General features: G+C 58.7%; 9 protein-coding genes and 1 non-coding gene across 10 annotated transcripts in view; 8 read left to right on the top strand and 2 right to left on the bottom strand.

Moving 5' to 3' along the window:
- Positions 1-871: 871 nt before the first annotated feature.
- On the top strand, positions 872-1,991 carry VDAG_07891 (uncharacterized protein; the record flags this gene model as incomplete). Its single annotated transcript, XM_009652657.1, has 2 exons — positions 872-1,019; positions 1,081-1,991. 2 exons carry the CDS (start codon positions 872-874, stop codon positions 1,989-1,991), a joined length of 1,059 nt encoding a protein of 352 aa, XP_009650952.1.
- A 378-nt stretch (positions 1,992-2,369) lies between these two features.
- Positions 2,370-4,354, bottom strand: VDAG_07890 (endomembrane protein EMP70; the record flags this gene model as incomplete). Its single annotated transcript, XM_009652656.1, has 2 exons — positions 2,370-2,437; positions 2,494-4,354. The coding sequence occupies 2 exons, from the start codon at positions 4,352-4,354 to the stop codon at positions 2,370-2,372; spliced, it is 1,929 nt and encodes a 642-aa protein (XP_009650951.1).
- Positions 4,355-5,074: 720 nt separating this feature from the next.
- On the top strand, positions 5,075-6,205 carry VDAG_07889 (uncharacterized protein; the record flags this gene model as incomplete). Its single annotated transcript, XM_009652655.1, has 1 exon — positions 5,075-6,205. One exon carries the CDS (start codon positions 5,075-5,077, stop codon positions 6,203-6,205), a length of 1,131 nt encoding a protein of 376 aa, XP_009650950.1.
- A 577-nt stretch (positions 6,206-6,782) lies between these two features.
- VDAG_07888 (uncharacterized protein) lies at positions 6,783-8,623 on the top strand (the record flags this gene model as incomplete). Its single annotated transcript, XM_009652654.1, has 3 exons — positions 6,783-7,037; positions 7,096-8,018; positions 8,071-8,623. 3 exons carry the CDS (start codon positions 6,783-6,785, stop codon positions 8,438-8,440), a joined length of 1,548 nt encoding a protein of 515 aa, XP_009650949.1. The 3' UTR covers positions 8,441-8,623.
- Positions 8,624-8,749: 126 nt separating this feature from the next.
- VDAG_07887 (benzoate 4-monooxygenase) lies at positions 8,750-10,349 on the bottom strand (the record flags this gene model as incomplete). The annotated part of the gene is made up of 2 exons (XM_009652653.1): positions 8,750-9,980; positions 10,051-10,349. 2 exons carry the CDS (start codon positions 10,347-10,349, stop codon positions 8,750-8,752), a joined length of 1,530 nt encoding a protein of 509 aa, XP_009650948.1.
- A 1,492-nt stretch (positions 10,350-11,841) lies between these two features.
- Positions 11,842-13,733, top strand: VDAG_07886 (uncharacterized protein; the record flags this gene model as incomplete). Its single annotated transcript, XM_009652652.1, has 4 exons — positions 11,842-11,894; positions 11,988-12,710; positions 12,765-13,506; positions 13,572-13,733. 4 exons carry the CDS (start codon positions 11,842-11,844, stop codon positions 13,731-13,733), a joined length of 1,680 nt encoding a protein of 559 aa, XP_009650947.1.
- A 336-nt stretch (positions 13,734-14,069) lies between these two features.
- VDAG_20216 lies at positions 14,070-14,174 on the top strand. Its single transcript has one exon. It is a non-coding gene; the product is annotated as a tRNA-Ala (tRNA).
- A 1,008-nt stretch (positions 14,175-15,182) lies between these two features.
- On the top strand, positions 15,183-18,418 carry VDAG_07885 (KapG; the record flags this gene model as incomplete). Its single annotated transcript, XM_009652651.1, has 3 exons — positions 15,183-17,210; positions 17,264-17,957; positions 18,018-18,418. The coding sequence occupies 3 exons, from the start codon at positions 15,183-15,185 to the stop codon at positions 18,416-18,418; spliced, it is 3,123 nt and encodes a 1,040-aa protein (XP_009650946.1).
- An 866-nt stretch (positions 18,419-19,284) lies between these two features.
- On the top strand, positions 19,285-20,714 carry VDAG_07884 (uncharacterized protein; the record flags this gene model as incomplete). The annotated part of the gene is made up of 2 exons (XM_009652650.1): positions 19,285-19,797; positions 19,854-20,714. 2 exons carry the CDS (start codon positions 19,285-19,287, stop codon positions 20,712-20,714), a joined length of 1,374 nt encoding a protein of 457 aa, XP_009650945.1.
- A 415-nt stretch (positions 20,715-21,129) lies between these two features.
- Positions 21,130-21,676, top strand: part of VDAG_07883 (TPR repeat protein) — a gene marked incomplete at its 5' end in the record, with an annotated part of 3,106 nt that continues 2,559 nt past the window's right edge. Inside the window, 2 exons of the mRNA XM_009652649.1 lie at positions 21,130-21,132; positions 21,215-21,623. Of these exons, the coding sequence (XP_009650944.1) occupies positions 21,130-21,132; positions 21,215-21,623 (412 nt within the window). The remainder of the gene's footprint in view (positions 21,133-21,214; positions 21,624-21,676) is intronic.

The following is a 21,676-nucleotide window of genomic DNA, read 5'->3' as shown; positions in this document are numbered from 1 at the left end:
CTTCATATTGCCCGAAGAAGCTGTGAGAAGGCCTATCGAAGTAGTTCTGAGCCCCTCGAAGTGTTTTTCGCATATGAAATTCTGGCCGGCTTTCATGTTGTCATGGATGCAGGGGCACAAGAGCCTTGTTTGCTGTTGGAGTCGGTTTTTACATTTGGAAATATGAAGCACACATCGTAAACTAGTGGGGCGTGAGCTAGAAAGTGTACATCATCACTCCATGCAGAGCTGAGCTCCTCGATCTGCTTCATTCATTGCCAATCTGCACACAGACTCGGCCTCTCAGCGTCTTCCATCGGAGAGCTGTCTAGTGTGAGGGAAGGCATATACCTGTTGCAGGGAGTAGAACCAGGATACTCCCCGAAGTGGGTTCAAGCGTGGCAATGGCTCAGAAGAAACGAACTTCCATAACGCCTGCGTTGTCAATGAATCTTTCAGCGGCAAGCACAGTCATTGGAACCTGCAGTTCGTCTTCATCACCGGTGCCACCTGCAACGTTGGCCATGTCAAGTCATGGTGGGAGCGACCCACGGCAAGATCAGTCCAGCCAGATCTGGTCAGGCAATGATACCTTAGGTACCTTATCCAAGACCAAAGGCTTTGGGGGTCTGGACTAATAGAGGCAATGAGGCTCGAATTAAACAAGTAGGCGGGTAGCAGTTGAGGAGAGGGTAGACATGCACTTAGTGCAAAATGCTGAGTCCCCGCTAGCTGTATAAGCATGCTAAGGTATGCATGCTAGATACCTGTCTACTGAATCTACCCGGCGCTAACCTGTTTGCTTGCATCCTCAAATCCGACAATAAAGCTGCGACCTCCCGCACTAGAAACGTCTGGGCCTCTGCCTGATGCAAGACGAGCCATTCCCGTCATGGACGAATTCATTGACGCCCGCTTCGAGCGCGTTGAAAAGGCGCTCGCCAGCCTTGTTGAGTCCGTCTCCAAGTATCATCCGTATGCGAAGCAGGCGCTCGACCTGCAAGAGGCAGACAAGGAGCTTTCACGAGGGCTCGAGCTAGGTACGTCGAGGCACGGTGAACCCACCGCGAGCCATCAGCAGCTGCTGACCGTTCCATGCAGTTCAGCAGCATCAGAACAACCATCTTCGCCTGCAAGAGCTCCGAACCACATCCTCGGCTCTCGACGCCCAGATTCGTGAAACTCTGTCCACCCTCGCGTCCACCCGGAGAGACATCACCACCACCCACATTACCGTCCACGGAGACGAGGACCACTACCCCATCAAGTACGAGGAGCTCCTCAACTATGCCCGCCGCATCAGCAAGACGACCCTGCCCCCGGCAGGCGTGACCAACGGCGTCACATTCGAACCGGCCGCGTCAGAGGACCCCCCAGCAGGCGCCGTCATCAACGGCGTCCAAAGCGCCGTTACGAGCGCCGCGCCGACGCCCTCAGGTGCCCCGACGCCGGGTGCGCCCACGCCAGGAGCCCAGACGCCCGCCGCCCCGACGCCGACCGCGCAGCAGCTCCCCGATCCATCATCGGGCCCCAACGGCGCCACGTCCCAGCCGCCCGAGCAGCCAGGCGCAGCACCAGGCGACAACCCGTCCGGCGCGCCGCTGGGCATAACGACAGCCCTGCCCTCGGGCCTCCGCGACCACCTCGACGCCAACCACGGCACCATCTTCCTGCCGTGGCCGAACGAGTATCAGATTGGCGGCGGCGCCCTCGCCGCGTGCCAGGACCTTTCGGAGCGCGGCATCGACCCGCGCGGCTACGACCCTGTCGCCGTCGCCGCCGAGGCCAAGCGCCGCGAGGAAGAGGACAAGGCGGCCAAGGCCGAGCTGGAACGCCGCAAGGCCGAGGAGACGCGCCGCAAGAGAGAGGAGTGGGAGGCCAACCAGCGCCGGCGCGCCGCCGAGGCCGCGCAGAAGCCCGAGCCGTCTGCGACGTCGCCGGCGCCCGCCGCGGGCAAGAACGCGCAGTTCCAGTTTACTAGCATGGACATGGACGACGACGATGACGACTAGATGTAGACCTCACCCTCGAGTGTGTAAATAGGAAATAGATCATCCAATCGTACGTGCAGGGAGCTACCAACATGGCTATGATCTATTGATTCCTCTTGAACGTCTAAAATCAGTCATGAAATGGTTTCAAGGCAGTCACGCTTCTTCAATGACGTCGTTTGAATCAGACAAAGAAGAAAGAAGACTCCGTGCCACGCCCATGTCGTCCCCCGCCCGACGCGAACTGCAGCCAACGTAGCATACCCCTGTGCGCGCCCGACGCCGACCAAGAGCGCCGTCATACAGAAGTTAATCGTACACACATACCCAGCTGCTTGCTGAGATTCCCATTGCTATTTTTGCCCCATCCGAGAACACTACCCCTTGCCATATCTCCTTTTAATCAATCTTGATGGAGGCGTAGATCCTGCGCACGAACCACCAGCTCGCAAAGTAGCCAATCGATCCTGGATAATATGTTAGCATCAAACGATCGTCGTGTACAGACAGCAACGAGACTCACCAGTGAGGATGAAGAATAGGAAGGAAATGAGCGCGCTGTAGCCAATGTAGAGAACGCCGCCAGCCAAGCTGCCCAGCTTGAGCTTGGTGACAAGGTAGAGCAGCGAGTTGGCGAAAATGTAGCCACCACAGGTTCCGGCAGCGAGGAAGGAGCGCCACTGCCAGTGGTAGTTTTCGGCGCAGAGCAAAAAGTAAACCATCAAGATCGTGACGGCCGCACAGGTGACCACCATCAAGCCATACGAAAGGAAGAGGAAGCCGAACATGTAGTAGATCCTGCTGAACCACACTGAGCTCATAATAAAGTATAGCTCAACGAAGATGGCACCAAATGGCAGCAAACCGACGATCAGCATGCTAGGGACGGGCTTGAGGTATGTCGTGACAGGGGGCACCTGGCGGGGGATCTGGTTGGTGCGGACGGGCGGCTCGATGGCGTTGGCGCGGAAGCCGAGCCACGAGCCGGCGACGGACAGCGGGATCGAGATGAGGAACCAAATGAGAATGATGATGAGCATGGTGGTCAGGGGAACAGCGCCCGAGGACTGCTTGGCCCACAGGAAGAGGTCAAGCAGGAAGAAGGAGGCGAAGACAATGCTGGGCACGAGGAGCGGCGTCATGGCAATGTTGACCTTCCACTTCTCGCCCTGCATGGCCTTGTAGGTCCTCGACGAGACGTAGCCGCCGACAAAGCCGAGGACGGTGTACAGCAGCAGGATCATGGTGCCGAGAGAGCCACGGTTGGAGGGAGAGAGGAAGCCGAGCAGGGCGAAACAGATGGTGAAGCCTGTCATGACGAACAGCTGGGCACCGGTGCCGAGCAGTACGGAAAGCAGCAGGGGGTACTTGGGGGTGCGGAACACGTCGCCGTGCACCAGCTTCCAGCCAGAGTCCTCCTGTACGCCATCGTCTTCGTCGATGCCGGTGCCCGAAAGGTCATCGAGGTTGATGTGGTCGAGGCGGTTGTAGCGCGCAATGTCCTTCTTCAGGGCGCGCACCAGAATCGAGGCCACGGTGCCGATGAGGATGACGACAATGATGGCAGTGTCGATCAGCCAGAACCAGTGAATCTTGGGATCAAAGACGTGAAGATACTTGTCCCAGCGCGTTGCCCAGGCGGTTTCAGATTTGGTCCAGTAGACGCTGTAAGAGAATTTGACCTCCTTCTCGCTGCCATCTTCTTCGAAGACGATGGGGTCCATCGGGTTGTTGCAGTCGATCAAGTTGGGGTAGGCGCGCGAGCTGGGCTCAACGATGACGCCGACGACGCGGTACTGGTTGGTGCTTCCGCTGACGGGGTGGTACTCAATGTTGATGTCGTAGTGGTTGTTGAAGACGATATTGCCGTCTTCATCAACGCCGCCCATGAGAAACCCCGGGTTGTAAAAGGTTGTGTTGGTAAAGTCGTCCTGGATCTGCTGGCCCGCAGGGAGACCGTCCACGAGCCAGTTGAGGCTGTAGCCCTGCTCGATGCGGCGCTTCATAAAGCCGACAGCGGGCGGCGGGTACTTCTTGATGCAGAGAGGCTTGCACGTTTCGTCCTTGAGCATCAGCAGCTCGAAAGGAGACGTCATTATACGATCCCCAAAGAGGATGCTGCCTAGGCTCTCGGAAACGGATTGGGGCCCCTCTTCGGGCTGGCAGAACTTGAAGGCAGGGTGGTAGTACTCGTACGAGACGACCGAGTGTAACCTCGAATCGGAAATGGCGGCGACGGGCTTGATGCTGTTTACGTTGAGCGGGACCTTCTCGCCCTTCTCGTAGGACGTTGGCGCAACACCAGGGAGGTAGAAGGCAGAAGCCAGCTGGGGGAGGGCGAGGAGGGCGGCCGCGAGGGGCGCGCCCAGTGTCGGGTGCATCATGATGAGTCGCGTTGGAGAGTAGCTAGGAGGGCATGGTCAGCTTGCAAACTTATCCGACCATCGTGACATGACGGAGCGCAAAGGAGGAATGGTGGAGATCAGAATTGGCGCATCTCGGAATTACGAGCTGGAGGATTCGTCGCTTACCTTCTTGACAGCACCTCAGGATGGCTTACAGCCAGAGATCCACCGGACACGCCTAATGAGGCGCGAGGAGCTCAAGCTGCGCAAGAAGCAGGTCTAGCCGTGTCGTAAGCTCGAGGGCGTGGCGTAAATGACTGTCGAATGGCGGATTCCGATGTCGTCTTTGTCGTCTCTTTGCATAGGTTGTATCAAGGTAAGTTGCCGATGCTCGTACGTGTTGCGCAAGCTCCCTCGAACAGCTGTCCGTCCCAAGAATGTTGCCTTAGTCAGCCGCCCCTTGGTTCACGCTGGTTCACAAGGGTGCCAGGCTGAGGCAAGGCACCAGCCAACGGTGGTCTGTGGCATCGGGTCATCTTCGGCGCTAGTCAGGGATGCAGTAACTGTCGAACTAGGCGTGTTAGTGCCTGGCATCCCTGTCTCATGTGGGTTCGTCGATCCCGCTCTTATCGATAGCGTATGAATTCTTTCCTGCCCAAGAAAAAAAAATCACAGTCGAGAGCCAGCTTCACAGCCTTCCCTCGACCGCCGACAGACAACACCGGCAGAGGGCCGCATATCAGCCCAACACACGATACCATGGCCGCACCAAGTTCTCTTCCGGCGCTGCTGGAATCTCTCACGCAATCGCTCGTCTCCGCCCTCGACACGGCGCCCAAGGTGGCCGGTATTGAGCAGTCGGACAACGGCATCTCACTTCTCGACGTCAAGAACGAGCTTCTGCTTTCCTACCTTCAGAACCTCGTCTTCCTAATCCTCCTCAAGCTTCGCAATGCGAAAAACCCCGCCAAGGACGACGACGACAGCGCCGACAAGGCCACAGAGCCGATTGTCAGGAAGCTAGTTGAGCTGCGCCTCTTCCTCGAAAAGGGTGTGCGCCCCCTCGAGGAGAAGCTTCGCTACCAGATCGATAAGATCCTACGCGCCGCCGACGATGCCGAGCGTGCGGCCATCACGAGCAAGGCATCATCAAAGACGAAGAAGACGGACGACTCGGATGAGTCTGGGTCTCAGAGCGACGAGGATGAGGACGATGAAGACGACGAGAGCGACGAGGAGGACAAGGCCGACATTGATGCTGCGCAATTCCAGGCTCGACCTGGCGCCTTTGTCAAGCCGGCCTCTGCCTCAACGGCCGTGGCTGCGGCGCAGAAGGACGGCATCTACAGGCCGCCCCGCGTCGCGCCGACGGTGATGCCATCGGAGCGCAAGGAGAAGACGACCAAGAGGCCGCAAAAGTCGGCCACAATGGACGAGTACATCGAGACGGAACTGTCGATGGCACCGCTGGCCGAGCCCAGCATTGGTACCAACGTGGTGGCGGGCGGTCGCAAGGTCAAGACGGCGGCAGACCGCAAGGTCGAGGACGAGCGCCGGGAGTACGAGGAGTCCAACTTTGTCCGTCTGCCGACGCAGAGCAAGAAGCAAAAGGCCAAGGAGGCGGCGGCGGCAGGCCGCAGCGGTCGCATGCAGTTTGGCGGCGAAGAGTGGCGGGATCTCGGCGATGGTGTCGACAGGATCAACAGGCTCACGGCAAAGAAGGAGGGCGCCAAGGGTGCCAAGGCATTGCTCGACAAGAGCCGCAAGAGAACTCACGACACGACGGACGGGCCGAGAGGAAGCGGAGCGGGCCCGGAGATGGGCGAGCGATTCCAGAAGAGGCTCAAGGTACTGGAGGCAGGGCGTCGCGACCGGGGCGGGCGCAGATAGGCGGATTTCGGGGCGAAATGAAGTTGGCAGCAGGGTGCAAGAGCTGGGGACCAGACACGAATTGTCTTGCTCCTCATGTGCTGGTTCAGCAGGGAGAGGGGACAAAAAGAAGCGCTCACAATGGGGACGTGTCGTGGCTGATGGCATTCCAACACGATCCAAGACACAGGACGACGCGCTGACACGCTCCACCACCCATTGAACTGTAGGAGCTCCCCCAAACCTTACGACTTGTCGTACCGTTCAAGAATCAGCTACTGCAATGTCAACGTCAATCGAACGCCGGCTTGGTCGCCAGAGCAAGTCAAATCAAGACCCATGCAGCTTTCGTCCTATTTCATCGTGACGTCAACGCTACGCGGCTGCCCCATTTTCAACTCGGACGAAGAACCAGAAGCCAAGCAGCAGAAGTCTCCGCCGACCTCATTCCGCCTTCACATGTCAATGCAGTGGCTTGATTCATTCCAGAGTCTCTTTCTTCCCCTCGCGTGCTTTAAACATTCGTCTTCCCTCCTCCTCCTGAGTAGCTTTTTCTCTCTCTCCGCCGCCTAGCTTGCAGGCACTATTGACTTTTATCATGCCGTCTCAGTCCGGTTTGCAGAACCCGCTCCTGCATCCCTTTCTTTTCGTCTACCAGCTGCTCCAGTGGTTCATCAACAAACTCCTCTCTCCAACGCCGCCTGACCCCAGCAGGCAGCTTCTCCGTCCCAAGATTGCTGTCGTTGGCGCGGGCATCACTGGTGTCGCTGCGGCCTCGCACTGCATTGGCCATGGTTTCGACGTTGTCATTTTTGAGGCGGGTCCCAAGTCAAATCTGGGCGGCATCTGGAGTGTACGACTTGTTTGACTTGCTTTTTGGGGGGGACCCTTGTGACTGACATTGCCCACAGAAAGTGAACAACACCTCGAGCCTCCAGATTCACTCCATGATGTACCGCTTCCATCCGTCGGTGAACTGGGAACGCGGCTATCCGGATCGCCAGCAGATCGTCAGCCAGGTCCGCCAGCTTTGGGAGCGCTACGGTCTGGATACGCGCACCAAGTTTAACACGCCCGTCAACAATGTGTACCAGGATGACAAGGGCCGCTGGATCGTCAACAATACTTCCAATGGTCGGTTCGAAGGCATCATCGGCGCCGTCGGCACATGTGGCGAACCAAAGATGCCCAAGGTCGACGGCATTGAAAAGTTCCAGGGTCCTGTCTACCACTCGAGCCAGCTGACGGGCAAGAGCGCCAAGGGCAAGAAGGTTGCCCTCATTGGCGGCGGCGCCAGTGCTGTCGAGGCTCTCGAGTTTGCGGCGGCCGAAGATGCCGACAAGACCTACATCCTCTCGAGGAGCGACAAGTGGATCATCCCTAGGAACCCCGTGGTCAACATGCTGCTCGCCTTTAATGTGTTTGGCCAGGAAACGGTTCTCTCCTGGGTCCCGGAGCTGCTTCTGCGCCGTCTCTTCTATCGCGATCTGTCAGACATTGCGCCGTCCCAGAAGGGCATCTTCGAGGACACGCCCATGGTCAACAGCGATGTGCTCGACAAGATTCGCGAGGGCAAGGCCGACTGGATCCGGGGCGACATTGAAGATTTCACCAAGGATGGCATCATCGTCAACCGCCGCTCCAAGGGAGTGCCCAAGGGTGGACCGGGGAGGACCGAGACCATCCCTGCCGACGTGATCGTCATGGCCACTGGCTTCAAGCGCCCTTCGCTCTCCTTCCTGCCCGACGACTGCTTCGACGAGCCGTACGACCCGCCCAACTGGTACCTACAGACCTTCCCTCCGAACCATCCCTCCATCTCGGCCATCAACTGGTAAGTCCCACGCCCCGTGCGTCGCAAAGTGACAAGCTGCTGACCTCTGCAGCACGTACGTCAACGCCATTGGCACCGTCGGAAACTGGCACATTGGCATCTACACCCGCATCCTGCTCATGTTCCTCGTCGACCCGCTGACGCGGCCCAACCCAACATGGATGCGCCTCTGGATTGACTTTACGCGGCTGCTCAAGTCCGCCTCGCCCATTGCCGCCTTTGACTTTTTCACCTACACCGAGCTCCTTTGGTGGTTTACCTTTTGCATCGCGTTCAACCCCTTCCGCTGGAAGTGGGCCTTCTTCGTCTTTTTCGGCATTGGGTATGCGCTGCCCAAGCGTGTCATTGAGGCTGAGACGCCGCTGCGGAACGGAGCCGGCGTGCATCAAGAAAGCGGGAGGGATATTGGGCGGAGTCTCTGAGGTGTGCCCGTGAACGACAAAAAGTTGGAATCATGTCATGAGGATGTTGCGACATTGTAGTGTGCAAGGAGCGGGGGGCCGGAGAAGATGCGGGGACTTGGGAGATAGCTGGCAGATGTCCTACGGCAGCATGAAACGAGATAGGTTGGACCTATCAACTGCTCTTGAGCATCATGATCAGCTTACGATACACTATCTGTCTGGGTGGTTCATGTATGCTGCATGCTGGGAGGAATGACATAATCCTCGAGGTGCGAGAAAATACACTGTAACATCCGCTTCAATTGCCTCGCCATTACCTGCCATCGTCTACTGCCTCCTCTTGAACCCGATTTCGAGCGCGACTGGCTTCCTGAGGAACCCCTCGCGCGTCTCCATGACGTCCTGTCGCAGAACGACATCATACCTCCTCACCCACGCTGCCACGATCAGCTTGAGCTCCATGTCGGCGACGTTTCTGCCAATGCAGGCTCTAGGCCCGTAGCTGAACGGGATGAACGCGTTCTTCTGGCGCTCCGTGACATTGTGCCACCGCTCCGGCCTGAATTCGTCGGCGTCCGGACCCCAGATCTCCTTCGAATGATGGACGCTGTACGTCGGCACGCTGAGCACCGTGCCGGGTGGGTAGAAGCGACCGAGGATCTCGACGCCGGCCGAGTCGAGGGGCACGAGCCGCGGCAGCCCGATGCCCGAGGTGGAGTGGTAGCGCATCGTCTCGTTGATGACGGCCTGCAGGTACGGCAATTCCTTGACCTGATCAAAGGTGGGCACCGGCACGTCGGCGGGGACGGCAGCATCGAGCTCGGCCTGGAGCTTGGCGACGACGCCGGGCGTGCGGACGACGTGGTACAGCAAGGCGCACGACGTGTTGGAGGTTGTGTCGGAGCCGGCGATGAGCTGCGTCAGGGCCTCGGCCGTGAGCTCTTCGCGGCCGAGGGGCTCGCCCTTGTCGTCGCGGCCCTCCATGAGGCGCGCGAGGAGGTCCTTGCGGTCGGGCGGTGGCGGAGCATCGAGGCGGCGGCGCACCCGGGCAATGGCGATACCGGCGAGGTCCTTGACGGCGGCCAGGCCTCTGTTGAAGAAAGGGTCCGGCAGCCACTTTGCGTAGGGCACGAGGTCGGGCATGCAGCCAAGGGTGCCGCACACCTCGCCGCGGCGGTTGAGGATCTCGACGGCTGCGGCGTAGACGGGCGGGCTGTCGGGCGACGCGCGCACCTCGGCCACGTCGGCGCCCGACTCGAGCATGCCAAAGGGGGCGCCGAAGGCGAGGTCACCAATCACATCGAAGGCGATGTAGTTGAACCAATTCAGACAGTCGACATGGACGGCGCCGTCAGGGCTCGTCGTGGCGGCGCGCGCGGCGAGCTCGTCCCACTTTTGGACAAAGAGCTCGAGGTTGTGATGGATGTAGGGCTCAAACTGGACAATGGACTTCGCGCTGAACGTGTGCGAGACAATCTTGCGCTTGCGGCTGTGTTCGGCGCGGGAGCGCGTGTTGAAGAGACCGCGGCGAATGGAGACAAAGGCGTCATAGAAGTCGCTGGAGCATGTCAGTTTCCTCGTTGACTGGCCGGATCACAGGAAGCAAGTGTATGGTGCAAAGTGCCTACGCTTTCAGGAAGCCATTGCCGTGGCCGTATATGGCTTGGATGGCCTCATCGTTGTTGATGCTGATGTGGTTTGGTTGGATGCGCACAACAGGACCATATTTTTGGTGGGCCTCGTGGACGAGCAGAAACCGTTTGCCTCGTCGCGCGGTTGCAAAGAGCCAGACGTTGGAGAGGCGTGCCAGGAGCGGACCTGGAATATCTCGGAACTGACTGTACGTGAAGAAATATGGGTACAAGTAGTAGAACACAAAAGCGGCCAGCGCCGTCCATGGCGACAAGATTAGACTAGCAATGGACATAGTGTGAGCGTGCCTTTGAGCGGTGTTGCTGTGCTGTGGACAAAATGGATGTATCGGATGATAGTGAACGGGGACGGCTTGCGAGAGCTCGGTTGGCATGGGGCAGATACCAGGACTTTATACTGCGACTCTAGTCACACGCTCTCTCTCTCTCCCTCTCGTGGGGTTAGAGGCTCTCAAGTTGGATAGTCTGGCTGGTGGATAGTCTGTCGGGTGCACGTTCCGTACCCCACGAAGTGCCGTTTCGATTTCCGTGGAGCTTGGTCAACCCCTCAATGAGAGCTCTTGGATTGACAATGGCAGCACGTGGTTTTAAAGCCGAGTATTTCCTCTGGAAGCTCCTTGGCGTTTTGGTTTCTAAACGGATATTCGTAGTCGTTGGGGCCTCCGTGAAGAGCAACTCCAGATCGGTGGAGAGTGCCCCGCGATTTCAACTCCCGACGCTGGCTACCGACGCCGACTGCGGGGAAAAGCGAAGGCGCAGTGTGGAAGAGACGGATTGTGAAGACAGATATTGTCAAGGCTTCTCCTTATTCCCGTTATGAAACCGTTGGCGTACTGTACACCAGCGTGGAAAAGGCCAGGCATGATTGCATAATGGATTCCTCGCAGGCTTCGTCATCGGCTTTGAGAAGTCGGGGGTTGAAGCGTCGGCAGCCATTGCCTGCGAGACCAGGCTTGGTTAGTGAACTCTCATTGAGATGAATACACCATGTGCCTCTGCCAGTAGGAGGGGATAGTCGGGTTGACTCGTGCAGCGTAGCGCCAATGGAACCGCAATGTCTCACGTTCCTGATAGACTTTTATCTTTTGCTCGATGGTTTCCGACAACCTGCGATCCCGACTGGTCGGTCACGAGATGTGAGAAGCCACGGAATAGAAGCAGAGATGGCATGTCTGAAAGACAGCTGTAGGTTCCGGACCAAGTGTCGGTCCTGGAAGAAATCTGGTAGAGTATGGTTGCTTCCTTCCTTCGGGGAAACAACAGCGTTCATTCGGACAATGTTATAAGCCCGATAATTACAAGCACCGGGGCAACGTCCAGCTCATCCGCCTTAATGCATACCTCTGATCGTCTCTCCACGCGGGGCAGGGGCGGCCGGCAAGGAACCAAGGAACGAGAAGACTCCACAGTCGAACGACGAACCATCGACCTGGATCCGCCTGCCGCCGCGCGCAACGCAACTTGACGACGCAAAGATGCTTGGGTCCATGGCTGCATGCGCCATGTGAACCCTGAGTCAACCTCCCCGGCGACAGCTCTTACGACCTCTCGCGATGCGCTTCCAATGGCTGAAAGTTCCAGAAAGGGCCGCTCGATCGCCCGAAAGGCATGCGATCTCTGCCGTGAGCGCAAGATCCAGGTAGGCTCCGCCAATCGACCTCGACCTCGACCTCAGCGCCCCAAGGTGCCAAGCACTGCAAAACGCTAATCTGGTTTTCCTGAGCAGTGTGTATTCAACCACGAAATTTCTTCAACTACGTGCCAGAAATGCCAGAAGGCGGAGGTCCCATGCACCTTCTTGACCACACGAAAGCCGCGAGGTCCGCCTAGCAGGTACACCCCCTCCCCGCCGACCGACCGTCAAACACCCAAGTTCGTCCAAGATTATGCTCTGACATTGTCACCATCTGTAGGCGTGTTGCCGAGGCGAAGCAGCGCGCTGCCACCGCCAGCACCAGTGACGAGCCTCAGACGCCAACGACGCCTTCCTTCGTCGCACTCGCAAGCCCCAGCAACACCACCACCACCACTACCGCCACTACGAGCTTCCCACAGACACAGACACACCAGGTCCACCAACCCCATCGGCTTCAGCAGCTACCCGTCGGACATGTGTCCATCACAGACTTTGTGCCGGAATACACGCTCAAGATTATCATTGACGACTTCTTCGACCGCGTCTATCCCGTGCTTCCCATTGTGCACGTCGCAACATACCAAGCCGCCTTTGACGCGCGATGCTATGAAACCGACCCCGTATTCCTACGCCTGACCATATCCCTCTGTGCCGCCACGGTGGCGTCCATTCCCCGAAGAATCACAGTCTATGGCTCGTCCCTGTACGCCGATGTCGGCCAGATGGTCGACAGAGCATCCCAGCTCATCCTACTGAGCCGCCTGGGGAGCGAGCCCTTGTGGCAGGACCAGCCCACAATGGACACCATGCTGGTGTCGCTGGCCATGACCATCGCCGCTCTCTACGCAGGCCGCACGGCTTCTGGGTGGAGCTATGCCGGCGAGGCCATCCTCTACTTCCGAGCCCTGGAGCTGTACAAGAAGGCCAGCTACCTGCGCTTCACCCCCATTGAGGCCGAGATGTGCAAACGGGCTTTCTGGTTGTTATTCATCTTTCAGATGTATGGACAGCAGCGTGATCGATCCTTGATGAGATGAATGCTAATGCCGCGTAGCCACGACCGAATGTCGTTTGTCATCCCTCACACCGGCCTCAGCTATGACCCGTTGTCGACTGATTGGGACTTTTTGCTCCCGCTGGAACTTGCCGACGACGAGATTGGCCACCGGGCTCTGGACCAACTGCCCGGTCATGCGCCCCGCGATCGGCCGTTGCCCATGATCTCAGGCTTCATTGCCTTGATCAAGGTGTTCCTCTGCATCGTCGACCTCCTGCACAAGGCTTTCCCCGGTCCTCCACAGGCATACCACCTGTCCTCTGGCACGCTTGTGCCGCTTCTCCTCGACAACGACGAGCGACAGAAACCGAAGTTTCAAGGCTCAATACCTACGTTGGACTCTCTTTTCCACGTCATGACACGACTCAACACGACGCTGAGCAATTTGCCGCCTGAGCTTCGAATGCCACGCCGACGAGGTTCGCCTGCGACGTATGACGCCGAACGAGGTGCTTTACCCGCCGTGTCACCCCAATTTGACATCATGCGAGCCAACGTTCACATTACGAGCATCTACCTGCAATCCATGATCCTGGAAATGTGCCTCGACAAAGTTGAGCTATCTGACCACGGCGCAAGAGCCGGCAGCCAAGGGACCTCGCCAGCAAGCGACCCGGCTACGCCCGATACTTCCGCCCGCGAACAACTATGGCAACTGAAGGAATCTGTTGCCCGGGAGCTTCTTGACGTTGTGCATTACTGTTCAGCCTGGACGCTCGAGTCGAACGGCTCGTCGATGGTGAGTTGCCGCCGAAGCCTCGTATGGACTGTTCTTTGGCAGCCGATTGTTCTGACGCGAAACAGATTGTCAAGATTCGAGAGATTGCAGCCACGCTGCTGGAACGCAGCGAGGGCTCGGGCGTTCTCAGCGATGTCGAACGACGCAGCCGCGAGTATATCGCGCAGTTTGTCGAGATATTGGCAAACCTGGACTACGCACCGAGATCTCTGGTTGGTTTCCGATGATATTTGTCTCTTTCTTTGTGCACTGTAGCTTGTGAGCGCCCAGAGCGTGCCCTCCATCCAAAGCACCTGTTTCGAAAACACCATGCCATGCTTGAGACTATTCTACCCGCAAACAATCTGTCCACGAAGGGACGGCATTCAATGCATCATAGTTGTGCAACGTGCCCCGATGTCACCCCCGCGAAAAGCTCCGTCCCGGTGGAGCCGCCACGACCGAGTTCCACCCACCGGGGTCCGATCCAAGTGGGAAAGCTGCCCGAAAAAGAGAGCCATCGAGCCCTAACGGCAGCACCTCGCTGGGGATGAGGCCGTGGGTCTGATGGCGAAATCATCCAAGGGCGATTGGTTTAGTGGTATAACGTCTGCTTAGCATCCGACGAGGTCTTCTGATCCTGGATACTTGCTTGCTGAAGGTCGCGCGTTCGATTCGCGCATTGTCCAATGTTTTGCACTTTTGAATGTGTTTTTGACGTGTAGGCTCTGCGCACTTCTTTGACGTTTTTTCCACAGCATGAATGAGGCTCATGTTGTTGTTTGGCAAGACTAGATATGAACTGCTAAAAGGCCTGCTACATAATCCTGCTATAAGCCTGCTAAACAAGCCTGGCCGTAATGGCGATGTGTCTTACCCACCGAGAATTGATTTGTTCCGTTTCACCAAAAGCTTGGTCAATATCGTGGCGTGCCCGGTAGATTCGGCAGCGTTTGAGATGCTGGGGTGGTCATAGCCAGAAGGCGACGGACGACCCCTGGATCCAGCCAGTAGCGCCGGCACCATCAGACCATGTTCAGCGCAGCGTGCTTGCGTGCCGGGCTGTCGCATCATCTTCTCACGATTGCATGCTGGCAGGATCCCAAGGCCCAAGCAAGACGCGCCATCGCCCTGGTCCAAGTTCTGTCAGGGGTCGTGGGCGCAGCCACAGGCGGCATCGGACATCCCAAGTCAATGAACATTGGGCAACGGCGGCGTGCGCGTGGTCTGCTTTCCCTCTTTGCCTGCACAGCTACCAAGGTCACACTACCAACGTCAAAATATCTACCCCACCAAAAAAAAAACGACCTGAGACACCCTGACCCAACTCCACACTGCACCACTGCACCCCTCCATTCGTGCCTGCCCGTGCATCTTCTTGTGCTTCTGCTTGTGCAGAGCTGTGCCTGGACCTTTCCGTGATAATTAATTGTTCCACGCGCACTTGTTGTCTTTTCCCACCCCCACTTCTCACCAAAGGTACTCGATCTCGACTTCAGCTTCGACCTCGACTTCGATTTCAACCAACCTTCCAACCCAAATACCCAGCCAAAACGTTCCACCTCACGCCAAAGAACAGAGGTGTTGAATTTTCGACTGCCGTCCTCGCGTGAAGCGAATTCCGAACTGCCGATAGCCCTTTCCTCGGCCCCTCACAACCCCCCAGGTGTGCAGACGCCAGCGTCGCAGCGCCCATCATGGAGGACCAGCTGATTTCTCTGCTGAACGACGTCGCGCACGCCTCGGCCGAGCCTCAGAGCCAGACGAAGCGGCAGCAGGCAGAGATCGAGCTGCAGCGAACCCGCGCGAACCCCGCCTTCCCGACCGCCCTCGTCAACATTGCCAGCCATGCCTCCATTGACGTTGCCGTGCGTCAGCTCGCGCTGACCACGCTGAACAAGTTCATTGCCAGGAACTGGGGCCAGGACGAGGACCGCGCCGAGGAGCCCATGATTGACATCCCCGACGCCACGCGGGACTCGCTTCGAAACGCTCTGCTCCAGCTCGCGCTGAACGACGAGGGCGACAAGAAGATCAAGGCCCTGACCAGTTACTCTGTCGGCAAGATTGCCTCGTACGACTTCCCCGAGCGCTGGCCTCACCTCCTACCCGCCCTTTTTGCCGTCATTCCCAGCGGAACCGACGCCCAGATCTACGGAGGCCTCAAGATTCTCAGCGATGTCATTGACGAGAGCCTGAGCGAGGACCAATTCTTCTCCATGGCCCGTGAGATTGTCAAGGCCGTCACGCAGGTCGCCTTTGACGAGAACCGCCGCCCCAGCCTTCGCGCCCAGGCCGTGTCCATCTTCCGCGGCTGCTTCGACCTCATGGATATTGTCAAGGAGGACCACCCGACGGACGTCAAGGCCTTTGCCGATGAAGCACTGAAGCAGTGGTTCCCCTTCTTCTTGCAAGTCCTCAAGACGCCCCTGCCCGACGCCCCTGCCGCCGGCCCTGGGGATCTCCGCCAGCCCGAATCGTGGAATGGCGTCATCTCCATCAAGATCCAGTCGGTCAAGACGCTGCTGAAGATCAAGAATGTCTTCAGCAACCTCATGACCCCGCAGAGCGTCGACCTCTTCTCCACTGTCTGGTCCGAGCTGAAGACGCTGCAGACACCCTACGAGAACCTCTACATCAACAACGCCACCCAAGGCCGCATGGAGGACTCGGACGCCCTGCCGTTCACTCTCGATTACCTGGTCGTCGAGGAGCTGGACTTCCTCAATCAGTGCTTCAGGGCGCCGCCCGTTGTCGCCGAGCTCGCCCGCCAGTTGGAGCAGAGCGCCACGTCCGGTGAGCCCTCCTGGATGGTCGAGGTCATGAGCATGCTGGCTTCGTACTCTCGCATCGGTAGCGAGGAGCAGGGCATGTGGGACATCGACTGCTCCCTCTACCTGGTTGAGGAGACGTCGGCCTCGGCCAACTACACGGCGCGTATTGCCGCCAGCGACCTGCTTATCAAGTTGGGCGAGTGGTACAGCCAAAAGACTGTCGACGCCGTCTTCGCCTACACGCAGACGCTCTTCTCCGGCGACAAGGCCCCCTGGAAGACCCAGGAGGCTTCACTCTTTCTTTTCAGCATGCTTCTCAGCGATTTCCACGACATGGACAAGTCCATTCCTTCTCACATCACCGAGGCCTACCTCGCCCTCGTGGACTACTCCATCAACCAGTCGGAGGAGCCCTACCTCCGCGCCCGTGGCTACCTGCTCGGCGGCAACTTGACCCGTGCTGTCCAAACCCCTGCCGCGCTTCTTGACCGTACCATTGCCTGCATCACTACCGAGGGCGAGGAGGTCGTTCAGCTCTCCTGCATCAAGGCTCTTGAGTACTTCATGCGCTCCGGCAGAGTCCCTGCTGATCGCCAGGTACCCATGCTCAACGCCATCTCCCAATACATGCAGGACAAGGACCCCGATGACCTCGAGGCGTATGAGGAGCTCGTCGTGACTCTCGCCGAGACCATCCGTCTGGCCATCAACCTGGACGCTCGGGTCGCCATTCAGGCGCAGGATGTGCAGTCCGTCGATCTTCTGTTCCACATTGCCAAGTACGCCTCGTCCAACTTCCAGGCCCTCATGCTGGTGGGCGAGGCTTTTGAGGATATTGTCCGTAGCCTGTCCGACTCAGCCTCCTACGCGGCCCTCTGTGCCAAGGTCCTGCCCACGCTGATTGCTGCCTTCAACACGGCGGCCGTGACGGAGAACGACCCCCTCGTGACGGTAAGGCCCCACACCAAGTGCATCAAAGCTGGGCCACGCTGATCTTCTTCTAGACCGCCGTCGAGCTCCTGACCGTGCTGATTGAACACGGCTCGGAGCCTCTGCCTGCGGGCTTCGTCGCTGCTACCCTGCCCAAGTTGAACAAAGTGCTGATGGACTCCAACGAGGGCGAGGTGCTCCGGCCAGGTTCCGAGGCTGTCAAGTACCTTTTGCAGCACGACCACCACCAGGTCTTTGCCTGGAACGAGGACGGCAAGTCTGGGCTCGAGGTGTGCCTGCGCATTATCGACCGTCTGCTCGGCTCTTCCATCGAGGACAACTCGGCATCCGAAGTCGGCGGTCTCGCTGTCGAGCTCGTGGAGAAGGCCGGCAACGAGAGGCTCGGGCCCTTCCTTCCCAAGCTGCTCGAAGCTGTCGCGACGAGGCTCGCGTCGGCCGAGGCTGCGCAATTCATCCAGTCTCTGATCCTTGTGTTTGCGCGTCTGTCTCTGACTGGTGCCCACGACGTTGTGGAGTTCCTCAGCCAGATCCAGATTAACAACGAGAGCGGCCTGCAAGTGGTCATGAGCAAGTGGCTTGAGAACTCTGTCAACTTTGCCGGCTACGACGAGATTCGCCAGAACGTCATCGCCCTTTCCAAGCTGTACTCGCTGAACGACCCTCGCCTGTCGCAGATTCAAGTTCGCGGCGAACTGCTCCCGAGCAACGACGAGGGAAAGATCATGACGCGTTCGCGCGCCAAGGCTAGTATGTGCCATGCCGACTGAACCCACAGGCCCGAGAACTACGACTGACTGGAACTGGCAGACCCTGACAAATACACCATTGTCCCCGCGACGCTCAAAATTCTCAAGGTCCTCATTGAGGAACTCCTTTCCGCGTCGGGCGTTAACAATGCGTCGACAACGGCTGCGGCCGCGGCTGCCGCGGCCCGCGAGTTTGAGGACGAGGCCAACGACGACGACGGCTGGGAGGATGACCCAGACACGCTCGACCTCAGTCTCGGATCCACAAAGGACGACCTGCTCTCGTTTATCGAGGCCTCGGGCAACCGCCAGCGGGACGACGAGACGCAGGCGTACCTGACCGAGTTCTTCCTGCGTGCCGCCAGAGAGGACGTGGCCAACTTCAAGGAGTGGTACGGCCTGCTGAATGCCGAGGAGCAGGGCAAGCTCAACGAGCTGGCGCAGTCGGCGGGCCATGCATAGTGGGTCCGGAGGGGGGAGAATAGGTTATGCGCTATACGCTATAGACGAGAGTAATCCCGGGGAGGCATGCAGGATGACGGACAGACGGACAGAGGGATCAAAATTTGGAGAATATGCTTTAGCCAGCGTTGTTGCCGGCGTCGCGGAGGGAGGTGAGATCAGGCGCTGACCATGGTCACGCGTACAGGTGCTTAGAGTAGAACAGGTCTAATGAGTTTGAGCGATGGGACATTTTTGCAGTAGACATAGCGGAGACAGCCGGACGCCAACGATGACGAGCCATTATGAGCATGCATGTGTATTCGTTGGGGTTTGTGCCTTCTGTGACGTTTCTGAAGACTTTCACATCTGCTACGTATTGGTTATTGTTTTTCTTCAATAAAAAATGAAGAAAAATAAAAGGCAGTCTTTCACAGTATACATGAGCAAACGTCAATTACTGAGGTCTGACCAGCTTCACATGGCCCATTTGTCGCGACCGCGGCCTTCATTCAGCGCTAACCACCTTCGGCTAGCGCAAGGCAGTCTCAGGCCGAGCTCACAGCAACTGTGCAACTGCCTGCTGATGTCACACGATCAGAGCTCCCAAACGAGAGCGCCTGCTCCCAACGAAAATCAGCCGAGAGCAAAGGTGCCTGCATCTCACCGAGACCACGTCTGTCGACACACCTCACAGCATACCACACCTCACAGCATACCTAACCTCAACTTTTGACCCCCTCTGACATGCTCGTCAAGACCTAGCTCCGTCTCTTTGGGCTCCTCCCGCCCTTCACGACACTGACGCCAGTCCACGGCGCCCCGCGACGTCATCAGCCCCCGAGGTCTCGCAGCCCAACGATAAATCCAACCGAACAACGAAAGCCATGGCCGCCAACGAGGCGCCCGCCGCCGTAGGCCGCTGCTTCGTCTGCCTGACCGACCAAGACGAGTCCGCGGGCGAGGAATGGGTCCACCCCTGCCCGTGCTCGCTCGAGGGCCACCAGGACTGCATGATGCACTGGCTCGCCGAGCTCGAGCGCGAGAACAAGCCCTTCCAGTGCCCCGTCTGCAAGGCCGCCATCTCCGTCGACGAGCCCTTCGACCCGGCCGTCGCCGTCGGCAACCGCCTCCACCAGGCCTTCAGCCGACTGTCGCCGCCGCTGCTCGGCACGGGCCTCGCCATCGGCACGTGGCTCGGCCTCGCGACCTACGGCGACGTCGCGCTCCACATCTTCGCCGGCCCCGAGGCGCGGTTTCGCTTCCTCAACGACCCGAGGCAGGAGCACGGCGCGCGGCTCGGGCGCTATCTCGGGCTGGGCGCCGTTGCGCCGACGTTGATCCTCTCGCACTCGATTCCCGGGTTGGGCAACGTCATTTTCCTGCCGCTGGCTGCGCTGGTACGTTTCGCTTTGCTGTGACCTTGTAGTGTTGAATGTGACTGACGGACGACTAGTTTGGAACCTTTCACATGGCCCGCGACGAGCACTTCTTCTCCTGGCCGCCCTCGCCCGAACTGGTCTGCACGGCCTTTCCCTACGTGCGCGCCATGTACAGAAACCTGTGGCGCGAGTTTATTCGCCCCTACGAGAACAAGCTCGACAGGAGGATAGCCGGGCTGCCGGAGCCGGAGCCGCGGCCGGATCAGGGGCAGCGGAACGGTGGGCATCATCATCACGACCATCATGATCACGATCACGACGACGAAGGCGGCATCGCGGGCATGCTGGACGCGGCGATCAACCTGCTTGACATCCCCGAGGTGAATGTTGAACTTCAGGTCGAAGAGCAGATTGTTCACGTCGGCGACGACGATCCTCGGCTGGGCCAAGAGGGGTTCCGGGTAGAGATTCACGAGGACGTCGAGTTTGACATGCCGGCCGACGGTGAGCAGATTCCGGACCTCATCGCCGCAGGAGAACAACGACACGACGAACACGAGGCCGCGCCTGCACCGAGGGTGGCGGGCGCAGCAGCAGCGCCTCCGCCAATGAACGATCAGCGGCAGTGGAACTTACACGCGAGTCTTCGTGATGTGGCCAACGCCCTTGCCAGCGCGCTTCTCCTGCCGGCCATCTCGTCGGGGGCCGGCGAGCTCCTCCAGCTGCTGCTGCCGAAGCACCTGACGACGCTGAGCGGCAAGTCGTTTGGGCGTCCTGGGCTGCTGCAGCAGACGTGGGGCAGGAGCTTGGTGGGCGGGTGCATGTACTTGGTGCTGAGGGATGCTTTCAAGCTGTACACAAAGTACAGGAGGGCGGTCAACAGGCCGCTCCGAAAGGTGCGAAATGTAGACAGGAAGAGGCCGGGATCGTTGTGAGGTACGCAGGGGCATGGTAGCGGGCGTTTGTGATTTGATCACGGCGGAACAGTGTACAAATTCAGATGCAAGACGACAAGACTCTCTCCCAAGGTCACGAATACAGAGGTTTCTCTCTCAACAGACAAAAAGATCCGTGATACTCGTGGTTGGGTTGGTGGCGTAAGGAAGTGCTTTGTTGCATATGATGCGGGGTGACGATCGTACAATGCAATTAAGCAGCTCATCAACACCCCCACCTTCCCGAACGTCCAACGTTTGGAACCTTCCAGCCCACCAAACCGTCTGTTACTCGTCACCGAGGCGACTTTAAAGAACCAGGTCCAGAAAGAACACTGCTTCCTCGACACGACTGGCGACTTTGGTCTTGACATCATCTGCCAACACCATTTTCACATCCCACAAGTCTCACACAATGGTATGGTTCATTTCTCTCGAAGTGCCCCCCCCTCTGATGCCAATCCACAGCTAATTATTTGAAGGCCCAAACATCCCAACAGCGCCTGGCGCTCGCCATCTGCGACTTCCTGTCGACCTCGGTCGCCGACGGCACCCTTCCCGCCGACGACAAGGACTCGATCGATGTCGCCGTCCAGTGCATCGCCGACTCGTTCAAGATTGACCCCAGCGACAAGCAGGCCCTGACCGACGCTGTCGGCACCCAGAACCTCCAGCAGATCTACGGTGTGTACGAGAAGCTCAAGAAGTCTTCCTCGTCAGCCAACACGTCGACGACCGGCGCCAGCGCCTCGGCCAGTGCCGCCGCCGGCAGCACTGCCGCGCCCACCGAGGAGCAGAAGAAGGAGGCCGACGCCCTCAAGTCCCGCGGCAACGCCGCCATGGCCACCAAGGACTACGCCTCGGCCATGACCTCTACACCAGGCCCTCGCCCTGACGCCCGGGAACGCCGTCTACCCTCCTCGAAAGGGGGGGGGGGGCGCACTCGGCGGCCCGGGGACCAC

This window comes from Verticillium dahliae, genomic scaffold (assembly GCF_000150675.1).
Source record: "Verticillium dahliae VdLs.17 supercont1.18 genomic scaffold, whole genome shotgun sequence".
NCBI classification, from domain to species: Eukaryota; Fungi; Ascomycota; class Sordariomycetes; order Glomerellales; family Plectosphaerellaceae; genus Verticillium; species Verticillium dahliae.
Note: the sequence above shows the minus strand (reverse complement) of the source record. Positions and strands in the feature narration are given on the sequence as shown.